This window comes from Triticum urartu, chromosome 7, assembly GCF_003073215.2.
Source record: "Triticum urartu cultivar G1812 chromosome 7, Tu2.1, whole genome shotgun sequence".
Taxonomy (NCBI): domain Eukaryota; kingdom Viridiplantae; phylum Streptophyta; class Magnoliopsida; order Poales; family Poaceae; genus Triticum; species Triticum urartu.
The window spans coordinates 407,094,974-407,119,874 of record NC_053028.1 but is presented as its reverse complement, the minus strand read 5'-3'; the positions used below and the strand labels follow the sequence as shown (position 1 = coordinate 407,119,874).

The window sequence follows — 24,901 nt, the reverse complement described above, 5'->3', positions numbered from 1 at the left end:
GTTCTCTAGTCACTATCACCAAGTTACTGGAACTTCGTGGTGAACTATAATATGCAAGGGATGACGAAAGTAATTCCCAAGCTCTTCGCGATGCTGAAATCAGCGAAGGTAGAAATCGAGAAAAGCATCAAGTGTTGATGGTTGACAAGACCACTAGCTTCAAGTAAAAGGGCAAGGGAAAGAAAGGGGACTTCAAGAAGAATGGCAAGCAAGTTGCCACTCCCATGAAGAAGCCCAAAGCTAGATCCAAGCCTGAAACTGAGTGCTTCTACTGCAAAGGAAATGGTCACTGGAAGTGGAACTGCCCTAGATACTTGGTGGATAAGAAGGATGGCATACTAAACAAAGGTATATTGGATATACATGTTATTGATGTGTACTTTACTAGTGTTTATAGCAACCCCTCGGTATTTGATACTGGTTCAGTTGCTAAGAGTGGTAACTCGTAACAGGAGTTGCAAAATAAACAGAGACTAGTTAAGGGCGGGGTGATGATGTGTGTTGCAAGTGATTCCAAGGTTGATAAGATCACCATCGCACACTCCCTTTACCTTCGGGATTAGTGTTGAACCTAAAATAAATGTTATTTGGTGTTTGCGTTGAGCATGAATATGATTGGATCATGTTTATTGCAATACGGTTATTCATTTAAGTCAAAGAATAATTGTTGTTCTATTTACATGAATAAAACCTTCTATGGTCATACACTCAATATAAATGGTTTATTGAATCTCGATCGTAGTGATACACATATTCATAATATTGAAGCCAAAAGATGCAAAGTTAATAATGATAGTGCAACTTATTTGTGGCACTGCCGTTTAGGTCATATTGGTGTAAAGTGCATGAAGAAACTCCATGCTGATGGGCTTTTGGAATAACTTGATTATGAATCACTTGATGCTTGCGAACCATACCTCATGGGCAATATGACTAAGACTCCGTTCTCAAGAAAATTGGAGCGAGCAACTGACTTATTGGAAATAATACATATTGATGTATGCGGTCTGATGAGTGTTGAGATGGCTGTGGGTATCATTATTCTCTGCCCTTCACAGATGATTTGAGCAGATATGGGTATATCTACTTGATGAAACATAAGTCTGAAACATTTGAAAAGTTCAAAGAATTTCATAGTGAAGTGGAAAATCATCGTAACAAGAAAATAAAGTTTCTACGATCTGATCGTGGAGACGGATATTTGAGTTACGAGTTTGGTCTTGAACTAAAACAATGTGGAATAGTTTCACAAATTCATGCCACCTGGAACACCACAGCATAATGGTGTGTCCGAATGTCATAACTGTACTTTATTGGATATAGTGCAATCTATGATATCTCTTACCCATTTACCACTATTGTTTTGGGGTTATGCATTAGAGATAGCTACATTCACGTTAAATAGGGCACCATCTAATCTGTTAAGACGACACCGTATGAACTATGGTTTTGCTAGAAACCTAAGCTGTTGTTTCTTAAAGTTTGGGGTTATGATGCTTATGTGAAAAATTTCAGCCTGATAAGCTCAAACCCAAATCGGAAAGGTGCGTCTTCATAGGATACCCAAAAGAAACTGTTGGGTACACCTTCTATCACAGATCTGAAAGGCAAGATCTTTGTTGCTAAGAGTGGATCCTTTCTAGAGAAGAAGTTTCTCTTGAAAAAAGTGAGTGGGAGGAATGTAGAACTTGATGAGGTAATTGTACCTTCTCCTGAATTAGAAAGTAGTTCATCACATAAATCAGTTCTAGTGATTTCTACGCCAATTAGTGAGGAAGCTAATGATGATGATCATGAAACTTCAGATCAAGTCACTACCGAACCTCGTAGGATAACCAAAGTATGTTCTGCACCAGAGTGGTATGGTAATCCTTTCTGGAAGTCATGCTACTAGACCATGACGAACCTACGAACTATGAGGAAGCGATGATGAGCCCAGATTCCGCAAAATGGCCTAAGGCCATGAAATCTGAGATGGGATCCGTGTATAAAGAACAAAGTATGGACTTTGATTGACTTGCCTAATGATCGGCGAGCCATTGAGAATAAATGGATCTTCAAGAGGAAGATGGGCATTGATAGTAGTGTTACTATCTACAAAGCTCAAATTGTCGCAAAAGGGTTTTCGACAAGTTCAAGGTGTTGATTACGATGAGATTTTCTCACTCGTAGCGATGCTTAAGTCTGTCCGAATCATGTTAGCAATTGCCACATTTTACGAAATCTGGCAAATGGATGTCAAAACTGCATTCCTTAATGGATTTCTTAAAGAAGAGTTGTATATGATATAACAAGAAAGTTTTGTCAATCCTAAAGGTGCTAACAAAGTGTGCAAGCTCCAGCGATCCATCTATGAACTGGTGCAAGCATCTCGGAGTTGGAGTATACGCTTTGATGAGTTGATCAAAGCATATAGTTTTATACAGACTTTTGGAGAAGCCTGTATTTACAAGAAAGTGAGTGGGAGCTCTGTAGCATTTCTCATATTATATGTGGATGACATATTGTTGATCGGAAATGATACTGAATTTCTGGATAGCATAAAAGGATACTTGAATAAGAACTTTTCAAAGAAAGACCTCGGTGAAGCTGCTTACACACTGAGCATCAAGATCTATGGAGATAGATCAAGACGCTTGATAAGATTTTTCAATAAGTACATACCTTAACAAGATTTTGAAGTATTTCAAAATGGAACAGTCAAAGGAGTTCTTGCCTGTGTTGCAAGGTGTGAAGTTGAGTAAGACTCAAAACCCGACCACAATAGAAAATAGAAAGAGAATGAAAAGTCATTCCCTATGCCTTAGTCATAGGTTCTATAAAGTATGCTATACTGTGTACCAGTCCTATTGTATACCTTACCATGATTCTGGCAAGGGAGTACAATAGTGATCTAGGAGTAGACTACTGGACAGCGGTTAAAATTATCCTTAGAGGACTAAGGAAATATTTCTCGGTTATGGAGGAGATAAAAGAGTTCATCGTAAAGAGTTACGTCGATGCAAGCTTTTTACATCGAACTAGATGACTCTAAGTCTCGATCTAGATGCATATTGAAAGTGAGAGCAATTAGCTAGAGTAGCTCCATGCAGAGTATTATAGACATAGAAATTTGCGAAATACATACAGATCTGAATGTTGCAGACCCGTAGACTAAACTTCTCTCACAAGCAAAACATGATCACTCTTTGGGTATTAATAACATATCAATGTGAACTAGATTATTGAATCTAGTAAACCCATTGGGTATTAGTCACATGAAGATGTGAACTAATCGCATAAAGATGTGAAATATTGGTGAAAAATCACATGACAATGTGAACTAGATTGTTGACTCTAGTGCAAGTGGGAGACGGAAGGAAATATGCCCTAGAGGCACTAATAAAGTTGTTATTTATATTTCCTTATATCATGATAAATGTTTATTATTCACGCTAGAATTGTATTAACCGGAAACTTAGTACATGTGTGAATACATAGACAAACTGAGTGTCACTAGTATGCCTCTACTTGACTAGCTCGTTAATCAAAGATGGTTAAGTTTCCTAGCCATGGACAAAGAGTTGTCATTTGATTAACGGGATCACATCTACAGAGAATGATGTGATTGACTTGACCCATCCGTTAGCTTAGCATGATGATCGTTTAGTTTGTTGCTATCATTTTCTCCATAACTTATACATGTTCCTATGACTATGGGATCATGCAACTCCCGAATACCGGAGGAACACTTAGTGTGCTATCAAACGTCACAACATAACTGGGTGACTATAAAGATGCTCCACAGGTGTCTCCGATGGTATTTGTTGAGTTGGCATAGATCGAGATTAGGATTTGTCACTCCGAGTATCGGAGAGGTATCTCTGGGCCCTCTCGGTAATGCACATCACTATAATCCTTGCAAGCAATGTGACTAATGAGTTAGTTACGGGATGATGCATTACGGAACGAGTAAAGAGACTTGCCCGTATATCGTTATGCGGTTTGACCGATAAAGATCTTCGTAGAATATGTGGGAGCCAATATGAACATCCAGGTTCTGCTATTGGTTATTGACCGGAGACGTGTCTCGGTCATGTCTACATAGTTCTCGAACCCATAGGGTCCGCACGCTTAACATTCGGTGACGATCGGTATTATGAGTTTATGTGTTTTGATGTACCGAAGGTAGTTTGGAGTCCCGGATATGATCACAGACATGACGAGGAGTCTCGAAATGGTTGAGACATAAAGATTGATATATCGGACGGCTATATTCGGACAAAGGAAGTGTTCCGGGTGATTTCGAAGAAAACCGGAGTGCCGGAGGGTTACCGGGCCCCCCCCCCCCCAGGAAAGTTGGGCCTTCATGGGCCATAGGGAAGAGGGGAGGCAGCCCACAAGGGGCAGTCGCGCCTCCTCCCTATAGGGAGTCTGAATTGGACTAGGGAGGGGGCGCGCCCCCCTTTCCTTCTCCTCTTCCTCTCCCTTTCTTCCTTCCCCTTCCCCTCCTAGTTGGACTAGGAAAGGGGGAGTCCTACTCCTACTAGGAGGAGGACTCCTCCCCTCCTTGGCACGCCCTAGGGCCGGCCGGCCTCCCCCCTTGCTCCTTTATATACGGGGGTAGGGGGCACCCTAGAACACACAAGTTGATTGTTTCCAGCCGTGTGCGGTGCCCCCCTCCACCATAATCCACCTCAGTCATATCGTCGTAGTGCTTAGGCGAAGCCCTGCGCCGGTAGCTTCATCATCACCATCATCACGCCATCGTGTTGACGAAGCTCTCCCTCGACACTCAACTGGATCGGGAGTTCGTGGGACGTCACCGAGCCGAACGTGTGCAGATTACGCAGGTGTCGTACTTTCGGTACTAGGATCGGTCGGATCGTGAAGACGTACGACTACATCAACCGCATTGTCATAACGCTTCCGCTTACGGTCTATGAGGTTACGTGGACAACACTCTTCCCCTCTCGTTCCTATGCATCACCATGATAGATCTTGCGTCTGCATAGGAATTTTTTTGAAATTACTGCGTTCCCAACACCATGCTCCTTGTATACATGCCCTAGATGCCCGCGTACAGCGCACCAATCCGGCAAGCGCTCGTACTTCACCCTATAGATCTGACACTTACCATCCCGGATCATCAACACCCCGTTCTTCAGGGGCTTACGAACATTGATCTTGACCCTCACGCGGTAAAAGTTCCCTACAAAATCTTGCGTCATGTTCTCTATGAAAAGAACCTCACCCACCTTAGCAGCCAACGGTGTAACTAGGTGTGCATATAGATCAAGAACATCATGGATCTGAATCCATATATCCAGTGTGTCCAGATTGACCTCTGTGGGCTTGGTGATTCCATCATATGGGGTGATGATTACAACATTCCCTCTGAAATTCCATGGCCCCTCCTGCATAACTTGTTCCCAATCCCCTAGGCAGAAAAATTGCAGCGTGTACAGATTATCTTACAGGCGACGGAACTTCACCTCATGCGCAAAATCCACGCTGCCCACATGTTCTTGAAGAACCAGAACTGGCTATACGGTTGTCGATATGCACCCTCGCTATAGCCATCTACCTCGTTGCATCTGGTGGTGCTTCCTTCTTGTCAAAGACGACATCGTCGAGATCCTCCTCACAGAGACCCAACTCAGCCATCATCTTCTCCACATCTATCACGGAGCTGGAACCCGACGCCTCGTTGGCCTTCGATCCCATAGTCGCTGAAAAACCTGAACCCTAGCCCAAGAAAAGAGATCGATCGGACTTTGAAGCAAACCCTAGCACTCCAGCGCACCTTCAGGGGAGAGATCAAGGCCGGGAAGTTGTAAGGGCATATTTATCCCTAAGTGTTTTGGTGATTGATGACAATGCATTTGCGGACTAATTGTGTGCCTTGAGTATTCCAGACACTTCATTGCTAGGCACAAGATGGTTGGGTGCCCCTCGAAGACTGATGAAGACGGCGTCTTTTCTATGTTTCTTTTTGGTGGATTTGAGTCGTAGGAAAGCCGTACTATTAAGAGGGGGTCCGCGTTGGAAAGGTTTGGGTGGAATCATCACGTACACGTCTCCTTCTTATCCCCTCCTTTTTCCTTGGAGCTTCCTTCGTTTTCTTGCCTCCCTTGTCTGGCTGTTGTGGTTGGTCGCGGTAGTACAGCTCCCAGGAAAACGGTAGTACTGTAGGCATCCGCGGTAGTACCGCGCGGTAGTACCGCAGGTGCCCACGGTAGTACCGCTCCCCTGGAGCCGCACTACCGCTGCCCACCAGGCTAGTGCCGCCCCTTTGCGGTAGTAGGGGCGGATGTAATTTTTTACATCCGCACCTACCGCGGTAGTACCGTTTTCGCCGAGCGGTAGTACCGCGCTATGCAGCCAGGCAGTAGTACCGCCCCTCGGCGGTACTACTGTGTCGGGTTTTTGCTACTTCCGTTTCTTTGCGGAAGTAGGCACGGAAGTTCCCTTCCCCCTGGCTGGGGGTTTTTGCCTTGTGGTAGTACCGCATGGGGGCGCGGTAGTACCGCGCGTGCGGAAGTACCGCCCCCAGCTCCTGCGCGTCTGTTTATCTTTACTGTCGCTGGGGTTGCGGCAGTACCGTGGGTCGGTACGGTAGTACCGCACAGCCGTGCGGTAGTACCGCTTGGTTGCAAGCAGTAGTACCGCACGGCCTTGCGGTAGTACCGCTGGCCGCGGGCTGGTTGGTGGGTAACGGTTGGATCCTTGTCCCACACTATATAAGGGGTCCCCTTCTTCCCCGTTGACTTACATCTTCCACCCCTAAGCTCCATTATTGCTCTAAGCTCCATTTTCGCCCGATCTCACTCCCTAGCCAACCAAACTTGTTGATTTGCTCGGGAGTGGTTGAGAAGGCCTCGATCTACACTTCCACCAAGAGATATTTGATTCCCCCCACTAATCCCTTGCGGATCTTATTACTCTTGGGTGTTTGAGCATCCTAGACGGTTGAGGTCACCGCGAAGCCATAGTCCATTGTGGTGAAGCTTCGTGGTGTCGTTGGGAGCCTCCAATTGAGTTGTGGAGATTGCCCCAACCTAGTTTGTAAAGGTTCGGTCGCCGCCTCCAAGGGCACCAATAGTGGAATCATGGCATCTCGCATTGTGTGAGGGCGTGAGGAGAATACGGTGGCCCTAGTGGCTTCTTGGGGAGCATTGTGCCTCCACACCGCTCCAACGGAGACGTACTTCCTCTCAAAGGGAAGGAACTTCGGTAACACATCCTCGTCTCCACCGTCTCCACTCTTGGTTATCTCGTGCCTTTACTTGTGCAAGCTTATTTGTTTCATATATCTTGCTTGCTTGTGTTCCTATCCTTGTTGCATCATATAGGTTGCTCACCTAGTTGCATATCTAGACAACCTACTTTGATGCAAAGTTTAAATTGTTAAAGAAAAGCTAAAAATTGTTAGTTGCCTATTCACCCCCCCTCTAGTCAACCATATCGATCCTTTCAATTGGTATCAGAGCCTCGTCTCTTTATTAAGGACTTTATCGTCCGAAGAGTATGGTTGATACCGTAGACGGTGTGGAGGAACACTCCGGTGCGAATCCGACCTCGTCTACGGGTGATGGGGGAACCTCGTTCTCTCGTGAGGAGTTCAATGAGAATGATGGATTAAGCCTGTCATCAATTCCTTGAGGGGCTTAAAATGAGAATGACGGAGTTCCCTTGGAGACATTGAAAACCTGCATGACTACCGACGTTGAAAGCATGTTTACTAAATTCCTTGAGGGGCTTAAACTATCCACCGCACCGTTGAAAGTGAGTGATCCCACCCACAAGGTGACGGATGCTATCTCCGATAAGGGGGAAGCTAGTAGTGAAAAGGCTCCTTCTTCTAGTTGTAAAAATGGCACCGGCATCTTTGCTCATGTGGAACCACCGCTTGTTTATGGTGGACCGGTTCCTTCCACTCATTTGAATCATGCCGGTCCTCCCCCTAAGATTGTGAAAAATGAGGACTTTGATTCTTGGGTTTACCACTTTAAACGTCATTTAAATCATGTGAACACTAACCTTTGGAGAATCATTGAAGAAGGTTTCTATCCGCATGATCCAAGCAACTTCACTCCTCGAGAAGCCGCAGATAATCAATTCAATGAGAATGCTCTCTTCATCATTCAAGATGCAATTCCACCCGAAGACCTACCTCATCTTCGTCCCTTCGCCTTGGCCAAAGATGCATGGCTTTGTGTTGTCTCTCTCTACCGGGGAAGCGCAAGCATTCAACGCTCCAACTATGAAGTGGTGCAAGATGAGGCCGATGAGTTTGCAATGAAAGAAGATGAAGAACCTCATGAGCTTTATCGGAGAGTAACCAAACTCGCGGTCTCACTATGAGATCACGAGAGCAAGGACACGGATGACAATTGGATCAAACGCAAATTCCTCAAGGCAATGATGCCCTACCACAAGGCCATGTCCTCCGTCATTCGTCAAAGACCGGACTTCCACACTTTGACCTCAAGCGAAGTGTTGGATGAGTTTGTGGCCATGAACATTTTGGACAAGACCGCCGACAATGCGGTGCTTCGTTCTCAAAGGGCAAAGAAGCCTAACCTTGCATTGAAGGACAAGCTCACCGTTGAATAAGAAGAAGAGGAAGAAGAGGAGAGCAACCCCGAAGATACGAAGTATGCGTATCATGAACACATGGCACTTGCTTCAAGGCAATTTTGGAGCAAGAAAAACTCGAGGCCAAACTTTAGCAAAAACAACTCAAGTGGCACGAAGAGCAAGCAACGTGTAAGGACTTGCGACAATTGTGGCAACGTGAGTCATTTTGTTGCGGAGTGCCCGTATGAGAAGAGGGAAGACAATGGTGGCAAGCTCATCCGAAAGGACAAGGCCAAATCATTCCCTAACAAGAGCACCTTCACCAAGAAGACTCCTCCCAAGGCATTGGTGGTACAAGAAGAGTGCAATGAGGATGATGACGATGATGAAGGTGACGAGTCGGTTGCCATGGCCTCCGTTGCCATTGCGACGACTCCACGGGTGTCTCTCTTCGACTCACCTAATGAGAGCATCACCGCCAAGTGCCTCATGGCTAAAGCCACCAACAAGGTAACCCCCAACATCAAAACTACCATCATTAATTATCCTTCTCCGACGGATAGCATTAATGAACTTGAGGGAGCTAATGTGGAGGCAAATGAGTTTGAGGCCTTTATGGGCAAACTCAAGGGAAAATCCAAGAAGCACTTTGTTGCTCTCTTGGAACAACTTGGTGAAGCCAATGACATGATCGAGGCTCACGAAGACACCATCACTAAGATGGAAGGGCATAGTCGCGACTATGCCGATGAGATTTCGGATCTTTCCAATGCTCTTGAGGAAGAGCGTGGTATTCGTTTGGCTCTTGAGGAGTCACACAACGTTAATCATGCTAAGTTAAAGAAAAATTATGATCATGTCCTCATTGTTTCTCATGGGCTAAACTCCGAGAAGGCCGAACTTGAGGTTGATCTTGCTAAACTCAAAGAGGAGGCTCACAAGGTCTTGAAGGGTGCTCATGCTAGCCTCAAAGAGTCTCATGATCAACTTCAAGTAAAGCTAACCAAGGAAAAAGCCACTTTTCCTTGTATGATGTTAATTGATAATGCAAATGCTACTAACCCGTGTTGTGAGCATGTGCATCTCGTTGAGGAGAACGCTAAGCTAAAGGGGCGACTTGAGAGAGGTCTAGCGACTTGCATACAAGGCAAGAAGAACCTCAACGATCTTTTGATCAACCAAAAGGGAGTTGTAGCCAAGGAAGGGGTTGGGTACGTGACCGACTCCAAGAACAAGAAGAAGAATGACAAGACCAAACGACCTCCTCCTCTCATGCAAACCTTTGTGAAGGAGGGAGAAAGTGCCTCCGAGGAGAAGAAGAAGAAGAACAACGCGAAGGGTGGCGTTGTCAAAAGGGACAATGTCACTCCTCGCATCAAAGCCGGCGACTTTAATCCTTCTTATGTGTTATGCCGTGCTAGTGATGGGCATGTCTATGCCAAATTCGTTGGTTCTCTTCATGAATATATTGAATGGTCTATTTGGGTTCCAAAGACCCTTGTTACTAACATCAAAGGACCCATTACAAAATGGGTACCTAAAACCAAGCATTAATCTCTTGTAGGTGTTTGCTTCCGGTGGGGGATCATGGTTGCTCGATAGCGGAGCTACGAATCATATGACCAGAAGCAAGGACTTGGTGGTGGACGTGCACAAGATTCCATCTATGCCCACCAATGTCGAGTGGGGTGACGCCTCATCCTCCAAGGTATTGGGACTTGGCAAGGTGGTCATCTCTCATGATCTCATGATCGAGAAGGTCATGCTTTTTGAGTCCCTTGCATACAATTTACTTTCCGTCCGTCAACTTGCAATCATGGGCTTTGCCACTTTCTTTGATATCGATACCGTGGCCCTCTTATGGAGCAAGACTCTTAAAGTAGCCTTTGTTGGGCATGTCGAGAACGGTCTATATGTGATTAACTTTTTGGAGCGACCTACTAAGACCGCGACATGCCTAATGGCTAAAGTTGATGTGGGATTGCTTTGGCATCGCCGTTTAGCCCATGTCAATATGAGATCTTTGCAAAGTCTCCTCAAGGGGGGCCATTCCGTGGACTAAAGAATGTTAGTTTTGCTAAAGATCGTGCTTGCAGTGCTTGTATCGAAGGAAAGCTACATGAGAAGGCTCACCCTCCCACGACTATCATTTACTCAAAGAGGCCTTTGGAGCTCCTTCACATGGATCTCTTTGGGCCTCCATCCTTCGGTAGTCTTGGGGGTAGGAAGTATTGCTTGGTGATTGTGGATGACTACTCAAGATACACTTGGGTGTATTTCTTCAAGAGGAAGAGCGAGACCCAACAAACTGTCATTGACTTTGCAAATGAAGCACAACGTCAACACAATGCAAAGATCTTGACAATAAGAAGTGACAACGGCACCGAGTTCAAGAACTACACCTTGGATGAGTTTCTTAGTGATGAGGGGATCAAGCATCAATACTCCGCACCTTACACCCCTCAACAAAACGGTGTTGTGGAGAGGAAGAACCGGACGTTGATGGATGCGGCAAGGACCATGATGGCGGAGTTCAAGTCTCCGTACAACTTTTGGGCCGAAGCCATCAACACCGCGTGTCATGCATCCAATCGGCTCTACCTCCGCAAGGGCTTGAACAAGACTCCATATGAGATACTCACCGGTAACAAGCCCAACCTCGAGTACTTCCGGGTGTTCGGGTGTAAGTGTTTCATTCTCAAGAAAGGTGTTCGGTTGTCTAAATTTGAGGCTAGAGCTTATGAGGGCATATTTGTTGGTTATGCTACAAACTCTCATGCTTACCGTGTCCTCAATAAATCCACAGGACTTATTGAGGAGACGTGTAACGTGGAGTTTGATGAGAATAACGGCTCCCAAGTGGAGCAAAGTGGCACTTGTGATGTAGGTGATGAAATTCCTCCCCAAGCCATAAGAAGAATGGGTGTTGGCTTTATCCTACCCATTGAGGAACCCCTTGTGGCCGAAGGAGAAGGACAAAGCTCCACTCAAGCGGAGCCATCACCAACCCAAGGCCCACACGCTTTCGAAGAACAACATGATGGCCCTCATCCTCAAGAACATGACCAAGGGCAAGATCACGCTCAAGACGGTGTTGACACATCAAGCGATGCCCAAGGTCAAGTTCTCTCCTCCGAGCAAGTTCAAGAACAAGAACAAGCTCAAGACGACGCTCAAGATGATCAAGTGACCACTCCTCGTCTCACCCCCGAGGAGGAATTAGAGCATCGTGCCGCCAAGGTTGCTTCCAAGCTCTCCACCAAGGATCATCTCATGATGAATGTGCTTGGAAGCTTACGAAAGGGGGTAAGAACTCGTAGACAATTAGCAAACTATTGTGAGCATCACGCGTTTGTCTCTTGTGTGGAACCCCACAAGGTCTATGAGGTGCTAGAAGATCCGGATTGGCTCAATGCCATGCATGAAGAACTCAACAACTTCGAGCGCAACAAAGTGTGGAGATTGGTGCCAAGACCGACGGGGAACCACAGTGTCATTGGAACCAAGTGGATATTTAAGAACAAGCAAGATGCCCATGGGATTATCATTCGCAACAAGGCTCGTTTGGTAGCACAAGGCTACTCCCAAGTCGAGGGTATCGACTACGGTGAAACCTTTGCTCCCGTTGCTCATCTTGAATCTATTCGCATGTTGATTGCCTATGCTTCTCATCATAACTTTAAGTTACAACAAATGTATGTGAAGAGTGCTTTTCTTAATGGTCCCATTAATGAATTGGTTTATGTCAAGCAACCCCCGGGGTTCGAGGATCCCTACTTTCCCGATCATGTGTATCAACTCGATAAGGCACTCTATGGCCTTAAACAAGCCCCACGTGCGTGGTATGACCACCTTACCGAGTTGTTACAAGACCGTGGTTTTGAAGTTGGGCTAATAGACCCCATTCTTTTTACTAAGAAGGTCAAAGGGGAGTTGTTTGTGTGCCAATTATATGTTGATGATATTATCTTTGGTTCCCCTAACAAAGCTTTCAATGAGGAATTTGCCGCTCTCATGACCTCAAAGTTCGAGATGTCTTCCATGGGAGAGTTGAAGTTCTTTCTAGGGTTTGAAGTGAAACAAAGAAGAGAAGGAACCTTCATCAATCAAGCCAAATATACTCAAGACATGCTCAAAAGATTCAAGCTAAGTGATGTCAAGCCGGCTTCCACTCCCATGCCCACCAAGTGCCAACTTGACATAGATCCCAATGGTAAAGCGGTGGATCAAAAGGTATGTCACTCCATGATAGGTTCCTTGCTTTACCTTTGTGCATCTAGACCGGATATCATGTTGAGTGTGGGAATTTGTGCATGTTTTCAAGCCGCACCTAAGGAAAGTCACTATGTGGCGGTCAAACGAATCTTTCGATATTTGGCTCATACCCCAAACTTTGGCCTATGGTACCCAAGAGGAGCAAACTTCAAGCTTGTAGGTTATTCGGATTCCGATTGGGCGGGAGACAAAGTGGATAGGAAGTCCACTTCCGGAGGGTGCCAATTTCTTGGTTGCTCTTTGGTAAGTTGGTCTTCCAAAAAGCAAAGTTGTGTGTCTCTCTCGTCCACCGAAGCGGAGTATGTGGCGGCCGGTAGTTGTTGTGCACAACTCTTATGGATGAGGCAAACTTTAAAGGATTACGGTGTCATTTGTGACAAAGTGCCTCTTTGGTGTGACAATGAAAGTGCCATCAAGATCTCTCTCAACCCGGTGCAACACTTCAAGACGAAGCATATTGAGATCCGGTATCACTTCATCCGGGATCACATTAGGCGAGGAGAGATCGACCTCAACTATGTCAACACTCATGATAACCTTGCAGATATCTTCACGAAGCCCTTGGATGAAGCAAGATTTCGCGAGTTAAGGCATGAGCTAAATATCATTGATTCGAGCAATGTTGCTTGAACCCTTGCACACCCCACCATACTCAATGTGTTGTCCTGTTTAGATGTAGGCATGGACATAGGGGGAGTGATGTTCTCTCAATGAACTCTCCCTCCCCCCATTATGCATAAATCGATCAAGTCTTTCACATTAGCCATGTTTGATGGTACTTGTGCTTCAAAGACGAGTTTTGGTCATGGACCCAAGGATAATTCTTCACGGTGCCATACCAATTGACTCAAATATAGATGGCTACGGCCACCGCCTCTCTTTGGAGAGGTGGTGTCTCGTGGTTGTTTCGTTTGTCGTGTGCCTTTCTGGCTTTGTGTGTTGCGTGGTCTTGTGGTGTCGTGTTGGCTCGGAGTGTTTGTGTAAAGACCCAGTTTTTCATGTGCTCGAAACGTGCATCTTCTTGAGCCCACGGTACTACCGCGGCTGGCCGCGGTACTACCGCTCTGGGAGGCACGATACTACCGCGCCACAACACGGTACTACCGCTCAGGTGCGGTACTTCGGAAGTACCGCGCCAGGCGGTACTACCGCGTCGGGGCATGGTACTACCGCGTCGTCGAGGGAGCGTGGGGGTTATGACTCGGGCAGGGGAGTTTCAACTCCCCATACCCATTCATTTGTCTCTCTCCCCACGTCTCTCTCTCTCTCTCTCTCTCGCTCAAGAACGGCGCCGGAGGCCCTCGCCGGATCTCCGTCTCCGGCCACTCTCCTCGGATTCTGACCGGTGGGATCGTTCCCCACCACTTCCTTTTGCCATGGACCAAGGTTTTTCCCCAAATCCCTCTTTTTCTTGGTTGTTCTCTTGCTTCTAGGTTTTTGGGGAGAAACTTGTTGTTCTTGAGATTTTAGGCCAAATCTATGCAAGAGTAGGATGTAGGAGAGTTGTGATGCGTAGGAATCATACTTGACATGCTGTCTTGTGGTAGCTTTGTCCAACCGTAGTACTGCCGCGGTTTCGCGGGCTTTTCTCAGATTTGAACTCGTTCAAATCTGACGCGGTGCAGTACTACCGTGTCTGATCTGCGGTACTACCGCTCTTGCGGTACTACCGCCCGACAGATATGGTACTACCGTGCTAGCTTGTGCGGTACTACCGCTCAGCAAACGCAGTACTACCGCGCTAGCTGAGGCGCTAAGGTCGTACTACCGCTCCTAGACCCGGTACTACCGTGACCTTGCACGGTACTACCGCGTCTGAGAGCAGTACTACTATCTTAGCTTCACATCACTTGGCAGTACTACCGTAGGGATCAAATCTCTCTCTAGGCATTTATCATGTGTGCTTTCTGCTTGTTTCTCTTGCTTGGTTGTGGTCTTTGCATTAATCCCTCTTGGTTGTTGTGGGTGTTTTGCGTTTTTGTGTCTCAGGTGGTGGCTCTCGCCGTTCCAATCCCAGTCGTGACACTGGCTCCAAGCGTCTGCACAACCCCCAAGATGAAGCCCCAGAGGGCTCCAATGCCCCCAAGCGCAATGTCAAGACCACTGCCAGCAAGCAAAAGGAACCTGCTAAGGGCATGGACGAGATTTCTGTCTCTGAGTATGTCGAACGCCGGAGGATCAATCCCTATGTGACTCCTCGGGCTGTGCTCAGAGGCACCGAGATGTTCTGGAACAAGCAACAGGTTCTCATCTATCTGGATGTGATCAAGAGCAAGCAGAATACCTTCATGGATGTCAAGTGGATAGACATGCATCACATGCGGAAGGACAAGTTTTGTGACTATTTTGGAGAGGCTCTGGACTTGGTGGAGCAGTTTGCTATTGAGCCGGTGATCTCCTTTCACCTTGACTATGACCCTGAGCTCATCTGTCAGTTCTTTGCCTCAGTGTACTTTCATCCCGGGGAGGAGCGGAGGATGACCTGGATGACCAACGGCCGTCAGCTGTCTGCTACATGGAAAGAGTTCATGGATCTGCTGCACATTCCTGATGACGGGCTTCACACCCCCGTTGGCGTTCGCCCCCATGCCAACTCTGAGTCTGCCAACAAGAACCTGCTTCAGCCTTTCCTTGTTGAGAAGGTGCTCCCCAATGGAAAGTCAACTTGGATGTTAAACTCCTTTCTGGATATCATGCATCGCATCTTCCGCAACACTCTGTTCCCACGCATTGGCGACAAGGACAAGGTCCATGCATATCTAGTGGATATGTTGCTCCTGTGTGCAGAGGCACGTTCTTCTCAGACTCAGCCACTTGATATCTCACACATCATGTGGTGTGAGCTTCGGTTTGCGGTGTTCACTCGCAAGACTGGATTCGCCATGAGTCCATCAGCCTCCGCGTCAAGCCCAACTGGGCCAACACCACTACCCGTGCTGAGACCTCTTCTGCTAGGAGGGCTGCTGGTGAGGAGGAGGCTGCTGCTGAGAATGTTGCCGAGGACCGTGCTGCTAGGTCCACCACTCCTTCCTCTGAGCCATCATGGGCCAAGAAGCTAAAGGACAAGATGAAGACTCTCTTCTGCATGCAGGCAAAGGGACAGTACAAGGCTCACATGGCAGACAAAGAGAGTCGCCGCCGTGACAAGAAGGTTATGAGGCTCTTTGGAGAGGATGTGTCTGGCGGGTCTGAGGACGTCATCACACCTGAGGCTGCCTGGATGTCAAAGTAAGGATACAAGTGGACCAGTTCAGAGGATGACTTCGAGGAGACTATCCCCGCCGTTGAGTCTGACGAGGAGCACGAGGAGCAGTGGGACGACTTCTCTGCCTGAGCCACCCCGTGTGTGTAGATGTCCTCTCTGCCTTTTTGGCGTCTCGATGCCAAAGGGGGAAAGAGTGTAGGGATTTGCGTTGTGTCGTGCTTGGTGCGTTTATTTGCTTTGTCTTTTGTACCTCGTTTGTGCTTGTTTGCTCTTATTTGGGTTGTGCTTTCGAGACCTTTCCTCATATGGTGTAAGACATATGCACTTTATCTATCGTAGTTAACTTATGTTTGTGCTATCTTGTCTAGTGATAGATATGCCTTGTGTCTATAATATAGGGGGAGCTTTGATCCTAGTATTCGTGTGCCGTGCAGTCCAAAGCACTCATCTAGGTGGCACACATCTAGGGGGAGCCCGTCTATATTCTAGAGAGGAGGGGTTTGCATTTACTTAATATTATTTTCCTTGTGCAAATCCCGTATTGTCATCAATCCACCAAAAGGGGGAGATTGTAAGGGCATATTTATCCCTAAGTGTTTTGGTGATTGATGACAACGCATTTGTGGACTAATCGTGTGCCTTGAGTATTCTAGACACTTCATTGCTAGGCATAAGACGGTTGGGTGTCCCTCGAAGACTGATGAAGACGGCGTCTTTTCTACATTTCTTTTTGGTGGATTTGAGTCGTAGGAAAGGCATACTATTAAGAGGGGGTCCGCGTTGGAAAGGTTTGGGTGGAATCATCACGTACACGTCTCCTTCTTGTCCCCTCCTTTTTCCTTGGAGCTTCCTCCGTTTTCTTGCCTCCCTTGTCTGGCTGCTGTGGTTGGTCGCGGTAGTACAGCTCCCAGGAAAACGGTAGTACCATAGGCATCCGCGGTAGTACCGCAGGTGCCCACGGTAGTACCGCTCCCCTGGAGCCGCACTACCGCTGCCCACCAGGCTAGTGCCGTCCCTTTGCGGTAGTAGGGGCGGATGTAATTTTTTACATCCACACCTACCGCGGTAGTACCGTTTTCGCCGAGCGGTAGTACCGCGCTATGCAGCCAGGCAGTAGTACCGCCCCTTGGCGGTACTACTGTGTCGGGGTTTTGTTACTTCCGTTTCTTTGAGGAAGTAGGCACGGAAGTTCCCTTCCGCCTGGCTGGGGGTTTTTGCCTTGCGGTAGTACCGCATGGGAGGCGCGGTAGTACCGCGCGTGCGAAAGTACCGCCCCCAGCTCCTGCGCGTCTGTTTATCTTTACTGTCGCTGGGATTGCGGCAGTACCGTGGGTCGGTATGGTAGTACCGCACAGCCGTGCGGTAGTACCGCTTGGTTGCAAGCAGTAGTACCGCGCGGCCTTGCGGTAGTACCGCTGGCCGCGGGCTGGTTGGTGGGTAACGGTTGGATCCTTGTCCCACACTATATAAGGGGTCCCCTTCTTCCTCGTTGACTTATCTCTTCCACCCCTAAGCTCCACTATTGCTCTAAGCTCCATTTTCGCCCGATCTCACTCCCTAGCCGACCAAACTTGTTGATTTGCTCGGGAGTGGTTGAGAAGGCCTCGATCTACACTTCCACCAAGAGATATTTGATTCCCCTCACTAATCCCTTGCGGATCTTGTTACTCTTGGGTGTTTGTGCATCCTAGACGGTTGAGGTCACCGCGAAGCCATAGTCCATTGTGGTGAAGCTTCGTGGTGTCGTTGGGAGCCTCCAATTGAGTTGTGGAGATTGCCCCAACCTATTTTGTAAAGGTTCGGTCGCCGCCTCCAAGGGAACCAATAGTGGAATCACGGCATCTCGCATTGTGTGAGGGCGTGAGGAGAATACGGTGGCCCTAGTGGCTTCTTGGAGAGTATTGTGCCTCCACACCGCTCCAACGGAGACGTACTTCCTCTCAAAGGAAAGGAATTTCGGCAACACATCCTCGTCTCCACCGTCTCCACTCTTGGTTATCTGGTGCCTTTACTTGTGCAAACTTATTTGTTTCATATATCTTGTTTGCTTGTGTTCCTATTCTTGTTGCATCATATAGGTTGCTTACCTAGTTGCATATCTAGACAACCTACTTTGATGCAAAGTTTAAATTATTAAAGAAAAGCTAAAAATTGTTAGTTGCCTATTCACCCCCCCCTCTAGTCAACCATATCGATTCTTTCAGAAGTGATGCCAGATCAACCCTTAATCAGCCCGAATCTGCCCGCCTGGCTGCAACCGGAGGAGGGAAGGTGAAGTGCTCGACGGCGGCGCGATCGCCTTCGGGAGAAGCAAAACCCTAACGAGAGGGAAACAGATTTATGCGCACCTTCTTGTAGATAGATCATCTGTGGTCTTCCTCCTTTCCACCCTAAAAAAACGTACTGCCTATAATCATCATCATCGGTCTGGAGAAGCCCATAGAAGCCCATAAGCCTGTCTGGGGAGGCCATAGAAGCCCATAAGCGTTGCTATTTAAAACAAGCCCTTCTCCTTCCACAACTCCGTGTCCAAGCTCGCGTTGCGCCGCCAAAGCTTTGAAGTCGCTACTAGGGTTTATCGCTTCCACTCATCAAGCGCCTAGCTAGGGTTTTGCTTGGTCCCGTCGGGAGAGGGAGGCGAGATGCTGCGTCGGAACACGCGGCTCCGTCGGGAGTACCTCTACCGGAAGAGCCTCGAGGGGAAGGAGCGTCAGCACTACGAGAAGAAGCGCCGCGTCCGGGAGGCGCTCGAGGAGGGCAAGCCTATCCCCACCGAGCTTCGCAACGAGGAGCTCGCCCTCCGCCGCGAGATCGACCTCGACGACCAAGACCGGGCAGGTTTCGTCGGATCCATCGCCCCCACCTTCCCATTTCTTTACTTTTTTTGTTGCGTTTCTCATGGTTTGTTGGTTGGTCGGTGGCAGTGCCGAGGAGTATCATAGATGACGAGTACGCCGGCGCCACGCTGCGCGAGCCCAAGATTCTCTTGACCACATCTCGTAACCCGAGTGCGCCCCTGACTCAGTTTGTTAAGGTTTGCTTGTGCTGTGAATTGGAAGGTGTTTTGACAGGTTAAAATGATGCATCCTGTGCTTACTGACTGGTCAATCTTGTTCTTTTGCCAGGAGCTGAAAGTTGTATTTCCGAACTCACAGAGGATGAACCGTGGTGGTCAGGTATGATACGGAAGCATTCCATCTCGTGTATCCTTTGTGTACCAACTTCAGATTAGGTTTCATTCACATAAGATTTGATTGATTAAAAAGTGAACATGCTAGATAGTGTTTGTTTGGACTGTAATTTTTCTCTCATATCATTTGTGAGTTTTGGCTAATGTTTCTTATCGATCCATTTTTTTCTTCCCGGTAGGTGATATCAGAAATTGTTGAGTCCTGCCGATCACACGAGATAACTGATCTTATTTTGGTGCATGAGCATCGTGGTCAGCCTGATGGTTTGATTGTGTGTCATCTACCATTAGGTCCAACTGCATACTTTGGGTTACTCAATGTGGTAAGTGCCAATATCTGTTTTATTCATGACGAGCTGGGGCAGTGTACAACATGGGACACCATTCTTGGTGTTAACTCGTGGTTCCATCTTTGGCAGGTAACACGGCATGATATCAAAGATAGGAAGGCCATGGGCAAAATGTCAGAAGCTTACCCTCATTTGATACTGGACAATTTCACAACCAAGGTATTACATACTTGAATCCTGAGTCACTTTATTCTAATATGTCTCACCTGTTAAATGTTCCATGTTCATTTCATGCATGCAGATAGCAATTAACAATGTCACTCATGCTTTATCTATGTTTTTCATTGTAATTGTTCCACCTTGTGTGGCTTGTAAAGTAGTTTTGTGTTAGCATTTAGGTATCTGTGTTAAAGAATTAGGATGAACATCCCGCAGTATTCCGTAATGCTTTTATTTTTTGGTTTCTTGGTTTCTCTAGACCTATCATTTATCAGTAGTCCATTCACACATGCATATATACTCACACTGGAACTTGAGCCTGCTGTGATGATTCTGGCTTATCTAATTAAGCAAGGACTCTCTCTCTCTCTCTCTCTGTGTGTGTGTGTGTGTGTGTGTGTGTTTGCTCATGCATAGATACATACATACGTTCAAGAACAAAATTTGTGATAATGCTTATATTATCACATACATATGCTATTTATTATGATGAAATTGATGATGATTTCATGATTGTTCATCTGATTCTGAGCACCTCCAGTTCCAGTGGCTCTTATGCTGCCTAGAATATATGTTGTCTTGGCTGCTGTATGCTCATGTGCTTTGTTGCTACTGTTGTTTTGTTGTGTGCACAAAAGTTCACACTAAAAATAGCTTTGCTTATTATCTTTGTTGGCTGCAATGATGGTTTTCTTGTTAGCCTGAGACACACTATGAGGATAATATGTCCATTCAGAACTATGTAAATGGAGCAGCTTTGGTATCATTTTTAAGAATTTTCCATGCTTCAGTTAGTAGTTTGTTTGCTCATTTTCCTCAGACAATGTTTGTTGTCCGGCTTGATGGCTGCAATGATGGACTTCTCGTTAACCTGAGACCTACTATGAGGATAACATATCCATTCAAAACTATTTACTGAGCAGCTTTGGTACCTGTTTGCTTATTTTACCTCGAACAAATTTTGTGCTTCCTACACTGGTTAGTTGCCTGGCTGCAATGATGGTCTTCTTGTTAACCTGAGACCAACCATGACGATAATTTCTATCCATTCAAAATTATACATCTCAGCAGCCTTGGTTATCTTGATAGGATGTAATGGGATGAGGGTTATAATCTTTTTTTCTGTTCTGTTTCTGTTTCAGATCGAAATTTGTATGAAATTTGGAGGCTGCTATGATGTTTTTCTTGTTAACCTGAGATGTACTTACTAATGAAGACAAACTCAAACCATTCAAAACTATTAAACTGAGCGCCTCCATTTACAACTCTTGCTTAGAAAAGAACTTATTTTTCCCATGTTCTTTTCCTGTCTCTGATCTAAATTTGTAATGGAATTTGGAGGCTACAGTGATGTTTTTCTCGTTAACCTGAGATGTTCTCACTAATGAAGATGAACTAAACCATTCAAAATTATTAAACTGAGTGCCTCCACTTCTACTCAGAAAAGAAGCCTTTTTTTGCTATGGTCCTTGTCTGTTTCTGATTTTTTTTTAACAAAATATAGAGGGTGTTGTGATGTGTTTCTTGTTGACGTCACCTTTTTGCTTTGTTGCTTCCCTGTTTCTGATCTAAGTTTGTTACAAAATCTGGTGGCTGTGGTGATGTTTTTCTCGTTAAACTGAGATTTGCTTACTAATGAAGACAAACTCAAACCATTCATAACTATTGAACTGAACGCCACCATTTCTACTGTTGCTTAGGGTAAATTTTTTATTTTGCTCTGGCCCTTTTCTGTTTTTGACCTCACCCTGTTTCTGATCTAAAGTTTTGGTGATGTGTTTCTCATTAACATCACCTTTTTGCTCTGTTGCCTCCCTGTTTCTGATCTAAATTTGTTACAAAATCTGGTGGCAGCGGTGATGTTTTTCTCGTTAACCTGAGATTTGCTTACTAATGAAGACAAACTCAAACCATTCAATACTATTAAACTGAGTGCCACCATTTCTACTGTTGCTTAGGGAAAAAGAATTATTTTGTTTTCTGTTTTTATCTTAGTCTGTTACTAAATTTGGAGGCTGCGGTGATGTTTTTCTCGTTAACCTGATATATGTGCTTACTAGTGAAGACAAACTCAAACCATTCAAAATTATTAAACTGAGCACCTCCACTTCTACTTTTGCATATTTGGCTTGAAGTTCATTTTTGTGAGTTTCGCTTGAGTATTTGGTTAGGCACTTGTAAATTTTCCACCTTTTCTCCTCGGGTTGTTTGGTTCTAAAAGAGATTTAGGCCACTGGCATTCTTGGATATGCATCCGGGGTTACTACTACCTCTTGAACTGCCAAAACGTCTTATATTTAGAAACAGTGGGAGTATTGCAAGTAGACAAGCTCTCGTTAAAGTTCATGGGAATTTTATAATGCACAGTTTTCTTTGCTATCTTTGTGTTTGTGCTTTATTTATGTTGGAAATGAAACTTATCTTTGTTTGATTTGATTGAATTGTTGCAGACTGGTGAAAGGACTGCCAATATAATGAAGCATCTCTTTCCTGTGCCGAAGCCGGAGTCAAAGCGTCTAATCACTTTTGCCAATAGAGATGACTATATCTCTTTCAGGTTACCATCTTACTTTGTTTATCATCCTTGTTGGTTTTTGTTGATGTCAGCAGTCGCATAGAATATATTCACACAACAAAGCTAGCTGTATTGAGTCTTTGTCTCAAAAGTCCAGAAAATATAGTCTTTCAATATGTCTGGATTTTGTTTCCATGAAAACACATCATCTGTCACTCGATGTTCTGATGTAATCTTCCTTTTGTTTCTCTGATTATGGCAGGCATCACATCTACGAAAAACATGGTGGCCCCAAATCCATTGACCTGAAGGAGGTTGGGCCCCGTTTTGAGTTGCGACTCTATCAGGTGAAGAAATGCCTCCGTATCTGGCTATTGCTGCGCTGTTCGATGCTTTTCGTATGTCTTGTGCTGACATAAGCTTGCTGTTTTGCCGGGACAGATCAAACGAGGAACTGTGGACCAAAGCGAAGCACAGAACGAGTTTGTGCTACGGCCATACATGAATACCGCGAAGAAGCAGAAATCGCTTGGGGTTTGAGTTGATTTTGACGTGCACAGCAATTTTGAGTTCTGTTTTGTACTTGTAGTATTATAGCCGGATGCTTTTGATGCATCTACAAAATCTTGAAAGGGTGTTCAAAGCATAATTGGCGTGTTGAAATGTGATGCTTTTCTGAGAGAATGAGGTCATTGGTTGGCATGGTATTTGACGACCAAGCAGTGAGAGTCTATCCTTCTATAACGATGTTTGTGGAGAAAGGGTGATATACGTTGTCAAATTGTGGAAAATTCAAATTATTAGTAACTTGGAAATTGATTTTTTATCATCCAAATAGTCCTCTTGAAACTTTAACCAAACCTGTTCCTAAGAAAACTGTAGAATACACTTTTGAAGCTTACAAAAAATATTTCACAGGATATTTTTAGAAAAACCTTACTCCTGGGGGTTCATTGAAGACAATGGAGTTTTTTGTTCTTGCAACATTAATGATTTCTATCAGCCAGGGACTAGAGCGACACTCTTAGCACTGAAACCAACATAATGGAACATATTCCATGTTGTTGGGGGAGATTATGACATGGAATATTTAATGGAAACTGGTAAACACCACGTGAAAAAGATTACATTTTCTAAATTTTAAAATTTATTTAATCTGCAAATAATTTTTGAAATCCATAAATATATTTTAAATTTGGGAATGTTTTCTAAAATTCACGTTTTTTTAATTTTGCAATATTTTTAAAATCCTTTGAACATCTTTTATTTAAACTAACCATTTATATAAGCGTTTTCGGAGATTGTGGGGTCACTTATCGCCCTTAGGTTGTGTGTTGTTTAGTTTTATTTCTGCCCGTGTGTTGCAACGGGAGAAAAACTAAATTGTGTAGGCCATAGTCTAATAGGCATGACTTTAGGACACATCTCCGCTCTCATTTCATGACCTCTATTTGAACAAAGTATCCTACACGTGTCACCGCCTATTCTCCTTTTGGCCTTCGCCGATCATGACTGAGTTGTCCATCTAGTCACATCATGTCTAGACATTGTCAATGTCAAGGGGATGAGCTTGACCACCTCACGACATATTTGTCGCTGAACCCTGGTAGGGCAAGGGGATGTTTAAACCTATCTCTCGAGCGGGAGATGATGGCCGCCCTCCGTGGGTCCCTCTTCGCACATGTTTCATACACCGTGTCTCATACTCTCACTCGCTCTGCACATGTCCCATCATGCCTGCTTCACATCACACATGCTTGCAACTAATATATTATTACACAAAAACACATTAAATGGCTATAAATAATGGAGTTGACAAAATATCGCTATCCTAGTCATGTTCATACACTAAAATGGCAAACCAATAACTCATTCATGGGATATTCATTCACAACAACACAAATTTCATGATTCTTAAATAATTCTGATTTTTGGACCCTTAAATCAACCAAAAAAAAGTGCTTACTAGGAAAAAAAATAGTGCTTACCGACATACAAACTTTAGCGTTTCTTATTGAAGTGGGGCTAGATTGGTAGCATTTGTTGGCCTTTGGCAAATCAAACACACTGGAAGTTCAACTCATTTCTATTGAAACCATTGCCATTGTGATTTTTAAAACTCCACAACATGGAAGATTCCAACCATGCGTTGCTACCCCTTAGAGAATGTAGATTTGCAAATAATATTTACAAAACAGTGATGAATTAGCAACTGAAGCTGGCAGAATAGGATCTCTCCTTGTACTCAGACAAGAGAAACACTAAAGCGTCATTGGTAAAATATGAATCAATGCATGTGTCAGATCCGTCTCAAGTTTCACCTTTTCCTGCTCTTCCAGTGAGCAAAAAGGCATGTGCATTTGCATCAGAGTAACAAAATTACAACCTTTAAATCGAGCTAAGACCTATAAATCGAGCTAAGACCTATAATGATTATTAATAATGTAGTCCCACCTGATTCTCCTATACATATCATGTTAACTGAGTAACGGTGCACATATGCAAATATATAATATGAAAATTTAACCAACAAATAATAATACAGTCTTGCATTTAACGAAATGTTAAAAAATAGCATAAATCATAGCTGATAACAATATAATAAATTCTTGTGAATGATAGTTTGGCAGTACATGAGAACCTGA

The 24,901-nt window shown here is 45.1% G+C and overlaps 1 protein-coding gene across 1 annotated transcript; it reads left to right on the top strand.

Moving 5' to 3' along the window:
* The first annotated feature begins 18,557 nt into the window (after nucleotides 1-18,557).
* Nucleotides 18,558-23,037, top strand: LOC125522890 (U3 small nucleolar ribonucleoprotein protein IMP4-like). The gene is made up of 8 exons (XM_048687935.1): nucleotides 18,558-18,880; nucleotides 18,967-19,076; nucleotides 19,168-19,218; nucleotides 19,412-19,555; nucleotides 19,652-19,741; nucleotides 22,192-22,298; nucleotides 22,519-22,603; nucleotides 22,698-23,037. Exons 1-8 carry the CDS (start codon nucleotides 18,685-18,687, stop codon nucleotides 22,794-22,796), a joined length of 882 nt encoding a protein of 293 aa, XP_048543892.1. The 5' UTR covers nucleotides 18,558-18,684; the 3' UTR covers nucleotides 22,797-23,037.
* The last annotated feature ends 1,864 nt before the right edge of the window (nucleotides 23,038-24,901 follow it).

Bases quoted from the DNA above. Each gene is read 5' to 3' on its own strand.
- LOC125522890 (XM_048687935.1), top strand. From the start codon at position 18,685: ATGCTGCGTCGGAACACGCGGCTCCGTCGGGAGTACCTCTACCGGAAG. The intron at 19,077-19,167 runs GTTTGCTTGTGC...TTCTTTTGCCAG, and splicing joins CCCTGACTCAGTTTGTTAAG to GAGCTGAAAGTTGTATTTCC. The intron at 19,556-19,651 runs GTAAGTGCCAAT...CATCTTTGGCAG, and splicing joins ACTTTGGGTTACTCAATGTG to GTAACACGGCATGATATCAA.